The sequence below is a fragment of the Antedon mediterranea genome, chromosome 11, assembly GCF_964355755.1.
Source record: "Antedon mediterranea chromosome 11, ecAntMedi1.1, whole genome shotgun sequence".
Taxonomy (NCBI): domain Eukaryota; kingdom Metazoa; phylum Echinodermata; class Crinoidea; order Comatulida; family Antedonidae; genus Antedon; species Antedon mediterranea.
The window spans coordinates 14,403,783-14,418,230 of record NC_092680.1 but is presented as its reverse complement, the minus strand read 5'-3'; the positions used below and the strand labels follow the sequence as shown (position 1 = coordinate 14,418,230).

The 14,448-nt window shown below is 31.8% G+C and overlaps 2 protein-coding genes across 7 annotated transcripts in view; one reads left to right on the top strand and one right to left on the bottom strand.

Moving 5' to 3' along the window:
- The first annotated feature begins 61 nt into the window (after nt 1-61).
- Nucleotides 62-14,097, top strand: LOC140062714 (pyroglutamyl-peptidase 1-like). 2 transcript variants are annotated; one of them, XR_011847524.1, is made up of 6 exons: nt 62-194; nt 2,824-2,993; nt 4,172-4,285; nt 4,638-4,756; nt 5,555-5,989; nt 13,968-14,097. XR_011847524.1 is itself a non-coding variant. In XM_072109031.1 (5 exons), exons 1-5 carry the CDS (start codon nt 164-166, stop codon nt 5,775-5,777), a joined length of 657 nt encoding a protein of 218 aa, XP_071965132.1. In that variant the 5' UTR covers nt 62-163; the 3' UTR covers nt 5,778-8,450. The 2 variants fall into 2 exon arrangements, 1 of the variants encoding a protein (XP_071965132.1); XM_072109031.1 differs by lacking the exon at nt 13,968-14,097 and having other exon boundaries at nt 5,555-8,450.
- LOC140062713 (probable phospholipid-transporting ATPase IM) overlaps nt 10,160-14,448 on the bottom strand; it is a 43,836-nt gene continuing 39,547 nt past the window's right edge. For all 5 annotated transcript variants that reach the window (XM_072109026.1, XM_072109030.1, XM_072109028.1 and 2 more), the window contains one exon: nt 10,160-14,271. In XM_072109026.1, the coding sequence (XP_071965127.1) occupies nt 13,606-14,271 (666 nt within the window). In that variant the 3' untranslated portion in view covers nt 10,160-13,605. The remainder of the gene's footprint in view (nt 14,272-14,448) is intronic.

Here is a 14,448-nt window from a genome sequence, read left to right as displayed (position 1 = left end):
TAAGTTGACACAGAGGTCAAATGAATAAATCATAACAAAAATAAAAACAAGAAACAAAAGAAGTGGAAGGTTATATAGGTTGTCGTCTTTTTTGTGACAGCTCTCTAAAAACTCCTCAACAAAATAACTTTTCTCAGATTGTCGTTTATTAAACTACACAGATATGCCTGATAAACGAACCGTTTTAGTTACTGGTAAAAATATTATTTCGGAAGGATTTGTTCTTGAATTGATTATTAAATGAGTCTGACCTAGCCTAGCTAGCTAGCCTAAGTCCCCCTACTAGGCTAGGTAGGGATGCCTAGCCTAGGCCTATGCCTAGGTACGCCAGGCCTAGTTAGGCCTAGACTAGCTAGTCTAGCTAGATATGTAGCAGGCTACCTTACTTGGCCTAAATAGACTAGGCCTAGACCCGTCCCGGGCCTAGTAGGGGCCTAGGCTAGGCCTAGAGTAGTAGGTAAGAAAAACTGGCTGGCGTACCATTTTTGCAAAGTTGCCCAAAACAAAATTGTTTTCAACGCAAAGTTGACCCAATACAAAGTCGCCCCTAATTAAAATACTGTAGTTTAAAAAGTGCGTAAAGTTGCTCAATAATATTCTTGCGGAATTTGAACACAAAATAACACGTGTAGGCATAAAAGGAGAAGCCTTGCTGTGAAGTTTTAGTTCGCACTACATCGGCAACACTCCCATAATGAGAGGAAGCCCTGTTGTAATATTGTGCCGTAACACTAAATGTGCTAGCTCACCAGGGGAAACCTCTGCCGATTTTTATAATTATATCGGTTGAGTTGAAATTCTGTCGTATTAAATTTTTTTTGCGATAAAATGATCTAGATTATTTTGACCGTGTAGATATTTTTTAATTGGTCGATAATATCTATTACTATAAATAAAATTGTTTTTATTTTTACAGGTCTAGATGTGTGTGTTATGCGCGATTTGAACGATTTGCGCAATTTGAAATTGCGCAAGGATTTTCTTGCGCAAAAAATTCCTTGCCCAATTTGAATGTGTTTCAAATTGCGCAAGCAACGTATTAAATTGCGCAAGTAATCTGCAAATTGCGCAAGGTTTTTCGACAGATTGTGAAATCATGCACACCCATACTTTTTTAGTAATTTCTAAGAATGATTCAAAATTGAAGATAATATCGCATTTCCTTACTCTCCCGGGAGCCTCCCTCCCGAATTTTTTTTTCCGAATAAAAAAAATCTCGAATTCCAAATGGTTCTATAAAATACCATATTCACACATAATATGAGGAGAAGGCATAAATAAATACCAATAGATAATAATTTCAATTCAAATATCAGTACTAATGACGATTAATAAGACTAATAACGATTGGATTTTTTTTAGAAACAATAATTATTACGAATTATTAGACGTTTACTATTTAACTTAAAAATTAAATTTAATGACAAAAAAGATCGACCTTTCGGTACCATTCTCAACAACAAATAAGTACAATAAAAAAAATAATAAACAGTTCGTTTCAAATTGCGCAAAGGTGTCATATTGCGCAAGAACTATCTTGCGCAATTTACAAATTGTGCAGCGCAATTTGAAATTGCGCAAGGATTTTCTTGCGCAATTTAAAATTGCGCAAGTTGATTGCGCAATTTGAAATTGCGCAAGAATTCTTTGCGCAATTTTAAATTGCGCAAATCGTTCAAATCGCGCATAACATGTGCATTCAAAACTGACAATTTGCAAACATAGTTTAAGAGTATAATATTCGGTAACAGTACATAATTATTTAAATGTGAAATATTATATAGAAAACGTAGGCTACGCCTTTTTTTTAAATTTTATATGCACCAAATTATTGGTTCCATTTAAATGATTGTAAAAATGATGTGTACATGCATGCGTTTACGTCGTACGTTCGTGTACCTTTTCATTGTCTAGTTTAATTTAAAATTTGATAAATGCCCGACATGAGAGTTGAAATGAAATGATCATTATTATGATGATGATTAAGGCGACTCATTTCTGAAACCAATCGGAGCTGCACCTTCTGCTACGTGTTTCTGGTGACCGGGGATCAAAAAGCACATTACTTCATTGAAACCTGTAAAATAGAATAAAAACACAAATTTTGTATACAGTAATTAATAGGAGATACATATTCATAATGTATACAAAATTTAGCACGACCAAAATAAAACGCAACCGATATCAAACGGAACTGATGATTAAATTAATAGAATACTTCTTTGTCTAGCTAGTCTATTTTCCATACTTTGCAACAACAAATAAATAAAATATGATATTTGAATTTAAACTATTGTAACAACATTAAAGGAGAGACTTTGTTATGGGGTAACTTTGTATTGGGGCAACTTTGTGATGGGGTGACTTGGCTATGGGGTGACTTTGTATTGGGTCGACTTTTGGTTGGGGAGACTTTGTGATGGAGCAACTTTGTGATGGGGTGACTTGGCGATAGGGTGACTTGACTGGATCCCCTCTCTCTATGGAATAATACACATTTTTATTAATAATGTATGCAACTGGTTTTATCATATAATTGAAAATGCTTGCGCTGTTTCAAATCGCACCGCCCCATTAGCTGAAGATAGAGCACAATCCAAACAAAATAAGATTTATATTCTTTTAAAATCAGTTATGGTGAATTTCTGACCATTTTTCTTCATGTTTAGTCTTGGTAATATTACCAATCCTTGCTGGTATTTAATAGTAGTTGTTGATTATCAATCAGCCATCAAATTTTGATAGTGGAAAGATTGTGAAATCGAGAAATAACTTCCATGATCTTGTTTAGTTAAATTATGTTTTAATTTGTTTCCTTGATAGGATTTGGCCCATTTGGCGACCATAAGATTAACGCCAGCTGGGAAGCTGTAAAGGAACTAACAAGTCTTGGGATACAACCAGACATTAACTTAGTGGTAGAGGAGATTCCAGTTGAATATCAGACTGTCACAGAAATTGTACCAGCTTTATGGCAATGTCACCAGCCTGTTGTATGTTGTCATTTACTTTTCGAAAATCACAAAACAAACCACATTATTTCATTACTGGTATTAAAAAAATATTTATATATAAATTCACACATAAAAACACAGTATTCACCATGTATTTTTAAATGAATTAAAACTTAAGCTTTGCCTAACACATTGTAAAGAACATAATGCAACCTGTAAATTAACTCATAATAATGCCAGATAACCTAAAAGCACAAGTTATAAGAATAACTAGGATATATCAGTGCCACTCAAGAACTAAATGCAGCTGTACAGAGTACATTTCAAAACTTTTATTAACCTACTGTAGTACATTATTATTAGAATATCGGTAGTTATTTCATTTTTAATTATCATGAAACTATTGAAATATAATTTAAATAATTTTTATAAAGAAGATGTTAGTTATGTTATTATACTGTAATTTTTTATCCTTAATTATATATTCTAGGTTATTTTTATTTTTTTAGTAATGTGTTTTGTTGTGGGTCCCTACGAGACAAGTTTTTAACTTCTAGAAGGGATCCATGATAATAATGACTACCAATTACTGCTTTATCTATGTTCACTTTAATATCTTTTTTCTATTTTGTATATATTCATTCATTATTATCTAAATAAATATTATCTGAAATATCTGAAATATATTTTATGGATATTTCGAAATAAATCAAATCAAAATAAAAAATCATATAATATGAATGAATTATAGAAATTGACATTTGTAACTGTAAATTGCAAATTAAAGTCAGTGCTTTGAGCAAATCTATTGACAAATGTCCTCAAACAAATATTTAGGGCGGCATATCCAGCATTCTTGAAGATAGCGTTGAAGTAGTTTCTTTTCCAATAAGTTTATGGAACATAATTTCAATGTACAGCGCTTTTGATAATGGTTTCCTTCTAAGAGGGCTATATCAAATTTGTAATGTAAATGAAGTAGTTATTGTATTGTTAACAATACAATAAATATAACAAAATTGCAGATAGAAGTATGATTATTGAAGTCTATACAACTAAAAAAAAATATTTTAATTTGAATTACTGTAATGTTTGATTTATGAATACAACTATTGAACTCTTTCCATATTAGGACGATGCCTTCATTGAGACAGCAATTAAATGTATGAAATGTAATAATTATGATTATAATAATTATACTATTTATGTATCTTTAGCTTATGGTTCATGTTGGAGTGTCAGGCATAGCCACTGAGCTTACATTGGAACAACAAGCACACAATGGCACTTATGATAAACCCGATGTCAGGTTTATGATACCTAGAAATATGGTAGGAAAATATTGCTGTTATTTTTTTAAAATATCATTCGAAAACAATTTGTCGAAAGTACTCTTTCACAATGATATTAATAGAAGCAAACAAGCTCTTTTATATTTTTAATTTTTTTATACAAAATACACTTTTAGATGTTCAAGTTATTTCATACATAAAGTATTCTTTTATTATAATTATTTAAACAACCAAACACAAGCTGCTATTTTAACAAACATTTGAATATTAAATTGAAAAAATACAACCCACTGTACAAGGCAGCCCCAGGAATTTTAAACACAGAGGGATGGTGTATTCTGTTTACAGGGATGGTTTCATAGTAATGTTTTTGATTATTTTGGTATTTTAGTGTTGTAAGGAAGATGGTCCTCATCATATAGAAAGCCGTATCAAGATGTCATATATATGTCACAATATAAATATATCAGAATGTCCAGTCAAATCAGTTGTGTCACACAATCCTGGAAGGTAATGTTATGTCTGGGGTCTCAACTTGAAATGAAATATCCCCAGACAATGGGTATGCCAGAAACCTTTTAAACATGGCATACATAGCCCTTTAACCAAATGCACTATCTATCAGATGTCACAAGTAGACAAATCTGAAGGCATAGCGATTTTTTTGCTTCAGAGAACGGCTACAGGTTACCATAATATACTGCAACCATGACCCCATTTACACATTTTGATCCTAGTCTAGAGTAGGCTTCGGGCCGGCAATTGCAGGCTTCGGGCCGGCACTTCGTATAGTGTAAACACTCGCGATCATAAAATGAATCTACAATCTACTGCGACATCAGAGGTAGGTTAATTAAAATAAATATTAAATATCGTTATTTGATTCTTTTTTATAAAGTTTGATAGGCCTAGCGTAAATCGACAACGCTTAATAATATTAACTTTTTAAAACAGTTGGTGGCACACATGAGCGGGTATGACGTGTATTTAGCGTAATTGTATCATCGAGCACTCTTCCCCGAGAGCAAGTGTAAACACAATAGTAGGGGCCCGGGGCCGACTTTTTGGGTAAGTGTAAACACATTGCGGGCTAAAAAAAAAGCCGGCTAATAAATCGTTGATGAAGTGTAAATGGGGTCCATGTTGTAACCAATTTAATCAGTAGTCTGATCATAGAACTACAACATTCTCAATGTTGGTGGTTTTCCAGTTGTTTGATCACAATGCTTCCATGCTGTTCTTGCAAGTCTGGAGCACTAGAAATGTGAATTATTATTGCATGCTTTGTTTTTTGTTTTTTTTTTTCAGATATTTATGTGACTTTATTTACTACACATCGCTGTATCATATACATGATAAACCTAACCAAGGGTCTGCTGCTTTCATTCATGTACCACCTCTAGGCAGGCCATACACAGCCAATCAACTTGCACAAGGTCTCAAATTAGCTATTATTAACATGTTGCAACAGAGTGAGGGAAATGATAATATCCCAGAATGCAACTCATGGCAATCTATTGCTTCCTCATGATGCAGGCTTACATCATATATCATCATATTGACATTGTATTCAATTTAATGTTAATATAGGGATCGGTTTTTACCAATAGGGAGGTTTTCGCAATCTTACAAATATGAAACAAAACGAAAACAGAAACGTCACACATTTGTTAAACTTTGAGCTGATCCCCATTTCATATTTACAAAGCATATTCATGTTGCCAGATATCATCAGTCATATTTGTAAGTAAAAAACGAATATAGGGTTTGATCTATTTTTTTTTACATTGACTAAAAAGGCAATTTTTATCAGTTTTTAAAGATTCATTTCCTACAATTTGTGATGTTTTGTAAAAATAATGCATATATTACTTTAAAAACATTAAACCAGGTCATTCCTTGTCTTAAATGTACGTTTTATGGTAAATTGTGATAAAAAGAGAAACAATGCACTACCAAAGTAGCTCGCGGGGATTGTTTTCTTGTGGGCCGTCTTTAGGCCTACAGTAGCTTAGTTTAGTTTTGTAGGCCTAGCTGGTAAACATCGGTAACATATGAACATCGTACGGTAGCTATAGGCCTAGCCTGACGTCGTATAGTTGCTGCATTAATTATCTTTTTGTTTTTGCCAGACTCCTATGATACAAATTGGGGGAAACCCAGTATTTTCGCTGAAAAGTTAAGAGTCTTCCATTTGTTTTGGCCTCACGATCGATCGAAAAGTGGGTGAATTACAGAAGGAAAACAAAAATATCAATCCGCATGCTAAAATTTTTAGAATCCCCTCACATTTTTACCCATTTAAAGACGAAAAAAGTTATCTGAAAAGGACCAATAGTATTTATTTTTTCATTAAATGTAGTTTGTGACCTTAAATTAGATCTAAAAAATGTAGGGAATGAGATGTTAAAGTTCTCACTCGCCCAGCAGGCAACACGTACATGAACTTCCTTCAAATTTACCGCTGCCATAGTTTGGATTATACCTTCAATATTTTGTTGCCATGCGAAACATAGTTTTACTGGCTTATGAAAACAAATACGTTTTTGTGACTTATCCGTTTTCCATATTTGTAGCGTTGTGAAACCTCCCTATTATTTCTCAACATTATAAGCCTTGCCTACTGTGTTAAGAAACTGAAACTATGTATGCAAAAGTGATGAATATGCTTTCTATTGGGACATGAACAAGTATTCTCTGTTGAAATTTGCACTGCATGCATTCATAAGGTAAAATAAGAATATTTATATAACACCCTCTAGTGTTTGGAGGTAGGAACAATTATATTTTGAACAGTCATTTTGTACCACCCTTAATTTCCTTGCCACATGAGATGCAACCAGACTAGCTGTGCCAAAGTTGATGTAAATATGGGTGGAGCTTGTAAATGACTAATTGCTGAGATACAAAACATAGATTAAACGTTTCAAATGAATCTTGTGTATGGTTCAAGGACAACAATGTTTGTGGTATTGTCAAAGCATAAAATATTAGTAACCATAACAACATTTATATTATTATTCATTTATATCTAAATGTCGTGAAATAATTCAGGCATACACTTTCATGTAACAGTATTTAGATTTTATAATCTGCCTGACACTGACGGATGTTGACCAAAATATGCATGCATTAATTGTTTCAATAAATTTGACCAAATCTGGTGTAAGGACATTTACAAATGTATATAATGATTTAATACAAAAAATATTTATTATTACATCATTTTTTAGTTAATATAATTGCTATCAATTATGGACAGATTTATATATGACATTGGAAATAAAATAAACGTATATATTAAATCATATTTTCAAATTGAGCATAATTTGCAGTGGAAAATGATTGCACACATTGAAATTTGTGTAAATTGTTCAGATTCTCAAAAGGTTAAAATATTGTTCCATATGTGATATGGAGAATTTTCTTCTGTCAGTAAAAGTTTTAAAAATAACTACACTACCGTTTTTAATTTGTAAATAATATTAGGTTTCTTTTCAGACAAACTTGTATTTGTTATTAATATTTGTTTGTTAGAAAAAGTTGTTAATTTGTTTTGGTGTTATAGGAAGCTGAATTAACTTAATTAATTGGTGAATTCAATGTAGAATGCATGCAATATAGTTCATGTTGGACTCGATACATTTAAGCTCAACCCCATATTGAATACTATTACCATGATTTATTTGTTTAGTTTCACAATATTATAATATATTTTGATTTCTGACTTTTATGCAAATGAATGTATAAGAATTTATGGATCATATTGTTCATCATTGTAAAATAGTGCAGGCATAGTTTGATTACTGTATTCATACTCACATATTACCATTCTTCCAGATATTGTTAATTCACAATACACAAGGTACAACGGCACATACATTAAGGCAGTTTATAATATGGCCAAAATTATAATTTTCAAATTGAAATTTTACCCGTATTTAAAACAAGTTTACTACAGGGTATATTTATTTGAGATTGCACTGGGAGTAGAACGATGTATTTATACATGTAAATGTCTGGACAGATCCACTGATTCAGCTTTCTAATGAAAGCTTAGATATACAGTACCCAAGCAATACTCTTGTCATGCAAAAATCAAGTCTAACTTTCCTATATTTCAATGAAGCATTTACACTATTCTAGCTTTTGTTGACATTTTAATAATAATAATGTATCTAGCAATAAATTTATATATTATGTATCAAGGTCATTAAAGTACTGTATGATTTTGTGAATTAATGCATTTCTTTTATTTTCTGAGCATAAATAAAATTGAAAGGAAAAATGATTTAAGCAAAAAAATATAAAACAAATAAGAAAGCTATTCGAAAAAACGACATGTAGAAGTGCGGTGCGATGTCTTTTAAATTTGTATAACTTTGACGAAAGAGATAAATAAAAAATATGATAACGTCACAACATCCGATAGGCCGCACAATTTTTATATGAATTCATATCTTCATCCCAGCAGCTTTTATAATACGTTAAAACATCAAGGTCACATTTAATTCTGAAGATCTATATAATTAAATATACGGTGTAGGTGAAATTACGCGGCCTACGTAAATTTTTTGCCGTGACGATATCATCAAAATGAAAAAATTTTTTTCATGAGAAAGATAATTGGTTGAGATAGGAAATATTTAAATTTGAGGCAAAATCGGGCACAGATAAGCGAAATGGATGTGATAATCTATGACGATTAATATTAATATATACAGTATTTATTTAAAGTTTTAATTTTTTATTTGTATGTGTACGCCATTTGTCAAATGAATTTCCAACATATTTTATGATGGACCAATAAATATTATCTTAAATTATTCTGGAACATTTAATGATATATAATAATAATGGTTGTCTTTTATACAAATGTTTTTATGCACTTTGCCTTTGGCATGTCAAGTGAAACTAGAGGAACTCTTGCGAAACTAGGAGTGCTGATTGCAGCCTGTTAATTTAGAAATCGCCAGTTATCCTAGAACTAGAATGTAGTATAAACCTCCAGCTATTGCAGGAACACCAACAGCTAATGTAGTAAATTCAAAATCAACACCAGCTAATGTCAACAGCTTTTAGTTAGGTAGTTTATTTTTATACTGGGTGACCTCTTCAGTCAAAGACTGATCTCCCAGAGGGCCCAGTTTGTGATCAGTGGCTGTGATGTACTAGTACACCGGGGTAACCCCCTACTCGTCTCGAAAGATGTACTAGGTTCTTTAAAGTGCACACGAGCTAGTTGTGTACACTGGACCTACGGTTTATAGTCCTTATGATCCGAGAAGACTCGTTCTACCACCAGAACCATGGAGTGAGTGAGCCTTGAACCCTTGCCGATGTTATGGCTACGTAATTACGGTTCCACTGTCTTAACTGCTCGGCCACTCACTCACTTTAAAGCTCATTCTAAGTAAGCTCAAGCTAAGTTGTATTATATTTTTATACCGAAATAAATAAATAAATAGTAATAAAAATTGCCTCACAGCTAATTACTACTATATCACCAGCAAATGTAGATTTACAAAACTTTTGTCTATTAAAATTTTGCAAATGCATCTCTTTACTTGCTCTGTCAGTCTATCCACATCTCGAAATTGACCACACCCTTAAATTGGCCATATCTCGCAAGCGACCACCCATTGTATTTGCTACCACCTCCTTAAAAGTGACTACAACCCAAAGTGACCATCCATGGTTAGTGACCACCTCTTCTCAAAGCAGTGAGTCAGTTTTAAGATAATGGTTTTTGTCATAGAATAATTTGATGACCCAACAAAACTACAAAAGCCAATTTTTTTTTTTTTTTTGCATTTCAACAAACTGCAATTCAATCTCAAATTGAATGTATAAATTTTTGGTCTGGTAATGAATAAATTAGACAGTATGTCCCAACTAACATAAATGAGCAACCCCACTAGAAATCAAATTTATTTATGTTTGAATGTTTATTATGAATGAAATTATCTACAACACAATATGTAAAATATACGAGCAAATTAAATCATCAATTACATAAATACAGGTAATAAGAATAAGTGAAACAAAACATAACTATTTGTCTTTATTTCCATCTAAACAAAATCTGCACTGTATATGCAAGGCAAGGATTTAGGAATGAGCTTTAAAATGTCAAAAATAAAATTACACCATCAAAACACAGGGTGTTCATAAAATATATTTTAAAATACTATTATTATTATTGAAACATTACCATGATGCAAAGATAGTGGAAATTATATGTCTATGACTAGTATAAAAATAAGTCCTTGAATCTAGCAATTTGTGTATATATACTTTCATACGTATTATCTTATCTTCATTTTCTATGGACTATTCAGCTGCTAACTTCATAGTAGCCTAATAATATTACAATCTGAATTACATTTGTTATCTAGGAATCATCTCTACAAATTATTTCAGACTACAAAAATGTATGCAGACTGGTTTTCTGTTCAAACACTGTACACAAGGTTTAGGTGTTGATTCTTTAGTTGTAGATGTTTATGGATTTATGTAGCAAAATGAAACATAACTTAAATAAATTAATCTGTAATATACATAAAATAATAAAGCAAGCACATCTGCCAGGACTGAAGAAGTTAACATTTTATTATAAAATAAATATTTACAATTCAACCTCGAGAAAGAAAATGGGTTGTAATTCTAAATATGTATGCATTATTAAAATGTTTAAATAAGTTTAAAAATCAGTAAAGGCAAGAAGAGAAATAGTTTACAAACAATATTGACAAAATGATCTAAAAGAAAATATTATATAACATAACAAACTATATATACTGCAGTATCATAAAAGTATTTATAAATATAATATATAGAATTATGTAACTTTTACCTTGTAATCTTCAAAAGAAGAACAAAATACTGACCATAAATTCAACTTTTGCATTTTACAGTCGGTAAGTTCTCATTTTTTTAACAATTTTAAGTTGGCACACTGCATTGTATGGGATGTGTCGACAAATAAATCACATGTCAAAATAAAGTGTGATGTGCCTAAATATGGTAGTGATATGCCTAAATATGGTAGTGATATGCCTAAATATGGTAGTGATGTGCCTAAATATGGTAGTGATGTGCCTAAATATGGTAGTGATATGGCATCATCATGTCCATATGGGCACATCACATTTTTAGCAGAATTCAAAACGTCATGTCTATTATGACAAAATATGAAAAAAAAGTTTGTGCATAGGACAGGTCACAACTTTTTTAAACCTTCTTAATCATTATTAACCAAGCAATTGTTGCCATTGTTATATAATACATGCTGGAATGTAACCATACTAACAAACTACTGCACTGCATTATGTGGCATTTAAATTAAACTAATCGACAAAATTCCACACTGTACTGCTCTCAGCTCACTACATTATTTATATAGGTAGTTTTCAGTGACTGAGACCATGTACTGGTTGGCGCAAAGGTGTCCATTTTGATTTACAACCATCACAATATTATGATATTTTTTTTTTTTAATGCAGTGTGGAATCTATACCTGTTGAGTTAATGTTAATATAATAATTATAAATACAATAATAATTGCATCTTTATGATCTTACATAATGTCTATTAATCTACAATGATTTACAGTAATAATAATAATCATAACAGAATAATGTGTTGACTAGAAACATGCATTGTATTAATCTTCTTAATCTTACTTTTGGTTTACAACTGATTTGTTGGTCCTTAAGGCACATGATATGTGGAAGAAACTAAATATTCAACAAATGCATTTCATTTATGTTTGTCAGAGATGAAGAAGGAACTGAATGTTACAGGGTGAATTGGCAGTCATACTATATTTTATGAACTATCCTTATTACAACATAGGCAACATACTGTATAAAAATAGAATACAACTATTGTAGAGAATTGTTGGTTAATAAAAAGTGAATTTTTAATAAAATTCTTGCATTGTTCCCTCTTCTCAGTTTAGTTATGCAGCAAGATTTTGCTCATGTTTATCGAGAGTACTTTGCAGTGCGATTATTATATTCATATGGGGAAAAGTTTGAGACATACAGTACTACAGTAGCCTCGACAATGCAACACAATGAACTGAGTATTAAGAGCACAAAGCAGATAAGGGAACTAAAGGCTAAATCTAACCAAGCAATTAGTATTTTATCAGAAGATTTTTATGTCATATTCCCACCCCACACCCTTTTCCCCCACCCCAACCAGATTAAGAACATAGCCAATTGTATTTGTTACATTCCTGTTTATATTGGTTTTAATCATTTTAACAAATGCTAAACCTGTCATTGATTGTGAATTTTAACAACAAATCTGTAGAGTATAATGTATTTCATCTAACTTTGCAATTAATCAATAATTAATCATTTTTGCAGCTCATAAATTGTGATCTTCCGTATATATTATGTTTATTTAAAAACAATATTATCATACCTGGTAATATGCAAATATGTATGGCCAATTGTAAACAGGAAACAGAACACACATAGTATAAAGACAGGGATGTGTGAGCATAGCAGTAAACCAAAGTGTGTAAAGACAAATAACGTGAAATATTTATGCAGCCTCTAATAAATTGTTTCATCTCTGATCTATCAAAAAAAACATAATATATCTATACACAATAACCTATACAAGTGCTTTGGTAAATTTCTGTTTACAAAATTCAATGAATTTGACCATTATTATGGTCTGATCCTATTATCAACAAACCACAACAATACATTTATTTTCTATTTCATCACCAAAATGTCTTCAGTAATAAATATTAGTCATGTTATTTATCCCAGTATATAACAAGTTGTTATATCTAAATATTACACATCCAATTTCTATTTAAGAACACAATACATAGTCTATATGAAATATTACATTAAAAGTTAACAAAAGAACAAATAATAAGTACAAAAATAGTTTTCTACTAAAATAATTATATAATAATATAGTCGCCCCAAAATGTACATAGTAAAGTATCTTAAAATTCTAAAACAAAGATTTTGTTCTTTTAAAAACTTAATAAACATTCACTACCCACTACAGTATATAGAAATGTTGAATATGCTGTACAAACTATACACAATAAAACAAAATATACACCAATGGAAACTTAATATTACAATGTAGAAATATAGTATTGTTTCGGCGTATGCTGATGAAACAGCACTACACTTTGTGCTTATTTCTCTTTGTTTCAAACCCGTCAAAAAATATCTATTATAAAACCAAACTTGGTTACTATGTTATACTTTGAATATAGGGATCTTCTATAAACTTGCATTATATTCTCTATTCAAGTGCATATAAAATTCCTGATATAACTTTCATTTATTCCCTAAGCCTCATGGGATTGCTGCTTCTTATACAATGAGCTCTTCATCCTTTAATGCAGACCCACGTCCACTATCTGTGTCTCTGCTATTTGCACTAGACTTACGACGTTCGGTAGAAGATGCTGTTCCGTTCTTTTCTCTTCCTTTCTTCCGCCTTTGACTGTCGCGAATTGTACCGGACGTGATCATTCTACCAAAACCTTCTTGGTGCGAAAACGCATAACCAGAGCCAGCAGATTGAGGGCGCCTTCTACTGATACCATCCTCTCGAATGGAATCTTTATGACCTCTAGGTTTGTCCTTTTTAGTAACTTTACCATTTATACTGCCTTCATCATCTGTACGCTTGAACGCCTTAAGTTCAACAACATTGTCTTTATCTTCCTTAGCTTGGATTGCTTCTTGCTGTTGTAGAATGCGCACTTTCTCTGCAAGTGTTGGTGCGACGTCCATCGCAATGGCACGCTTACCGGCTACAGGCATAAGTAATATTACACATACAAGAGGCATACTAAACCAGAAAGTTGGCATTGTACACATAACACGTGCTGAACCAACAAACGTGAAGATGGCAAAGAAGAACTCGTACATGAGGTCGCTGTACATGATGAAGACTACAATCCAGTAGGAAATAATACTTAACCAGATACAGACGTGGTTGAATACTGTCCAATATGCTGTGTCCATTGCCATCTAAACATAACAAAAACATGTTATTACTTGCCTGTCAGGTACAATTCACAGTTTGTCATCAACTAAAATTGCACTCTTTATTTTTATTTCACTTTTACATGGACAGTGCAGTTGGGTTGATGGTTAAAATATACCAATTCTGTCTCTTTATTGAAACAGTAAATAACATGTTTTGAC

Bases quoted from the DNA above. Each gene is read 5' to 3' on its own strand.
- LOC140062714 (XM_072109031.1), top strand. From the start codon at position 164: ATGCCTGATAAACGAACCGTTTTAGTTACTG. The intron at 4,286-4,637 runs GTAGGAAAATAT...TTGGTATTTTAG, and splicing joins TTATGATACCTAGAAATATG to TGTTGTAAGGAAGATGGTCC. The intron at 4,757-5,554 runs GTAATGTTATGT...TTTTTTTTTCAG, and splicing joins GTGTCACACAATCCTGGAAG to ATATTTATGTGACTTTATTT.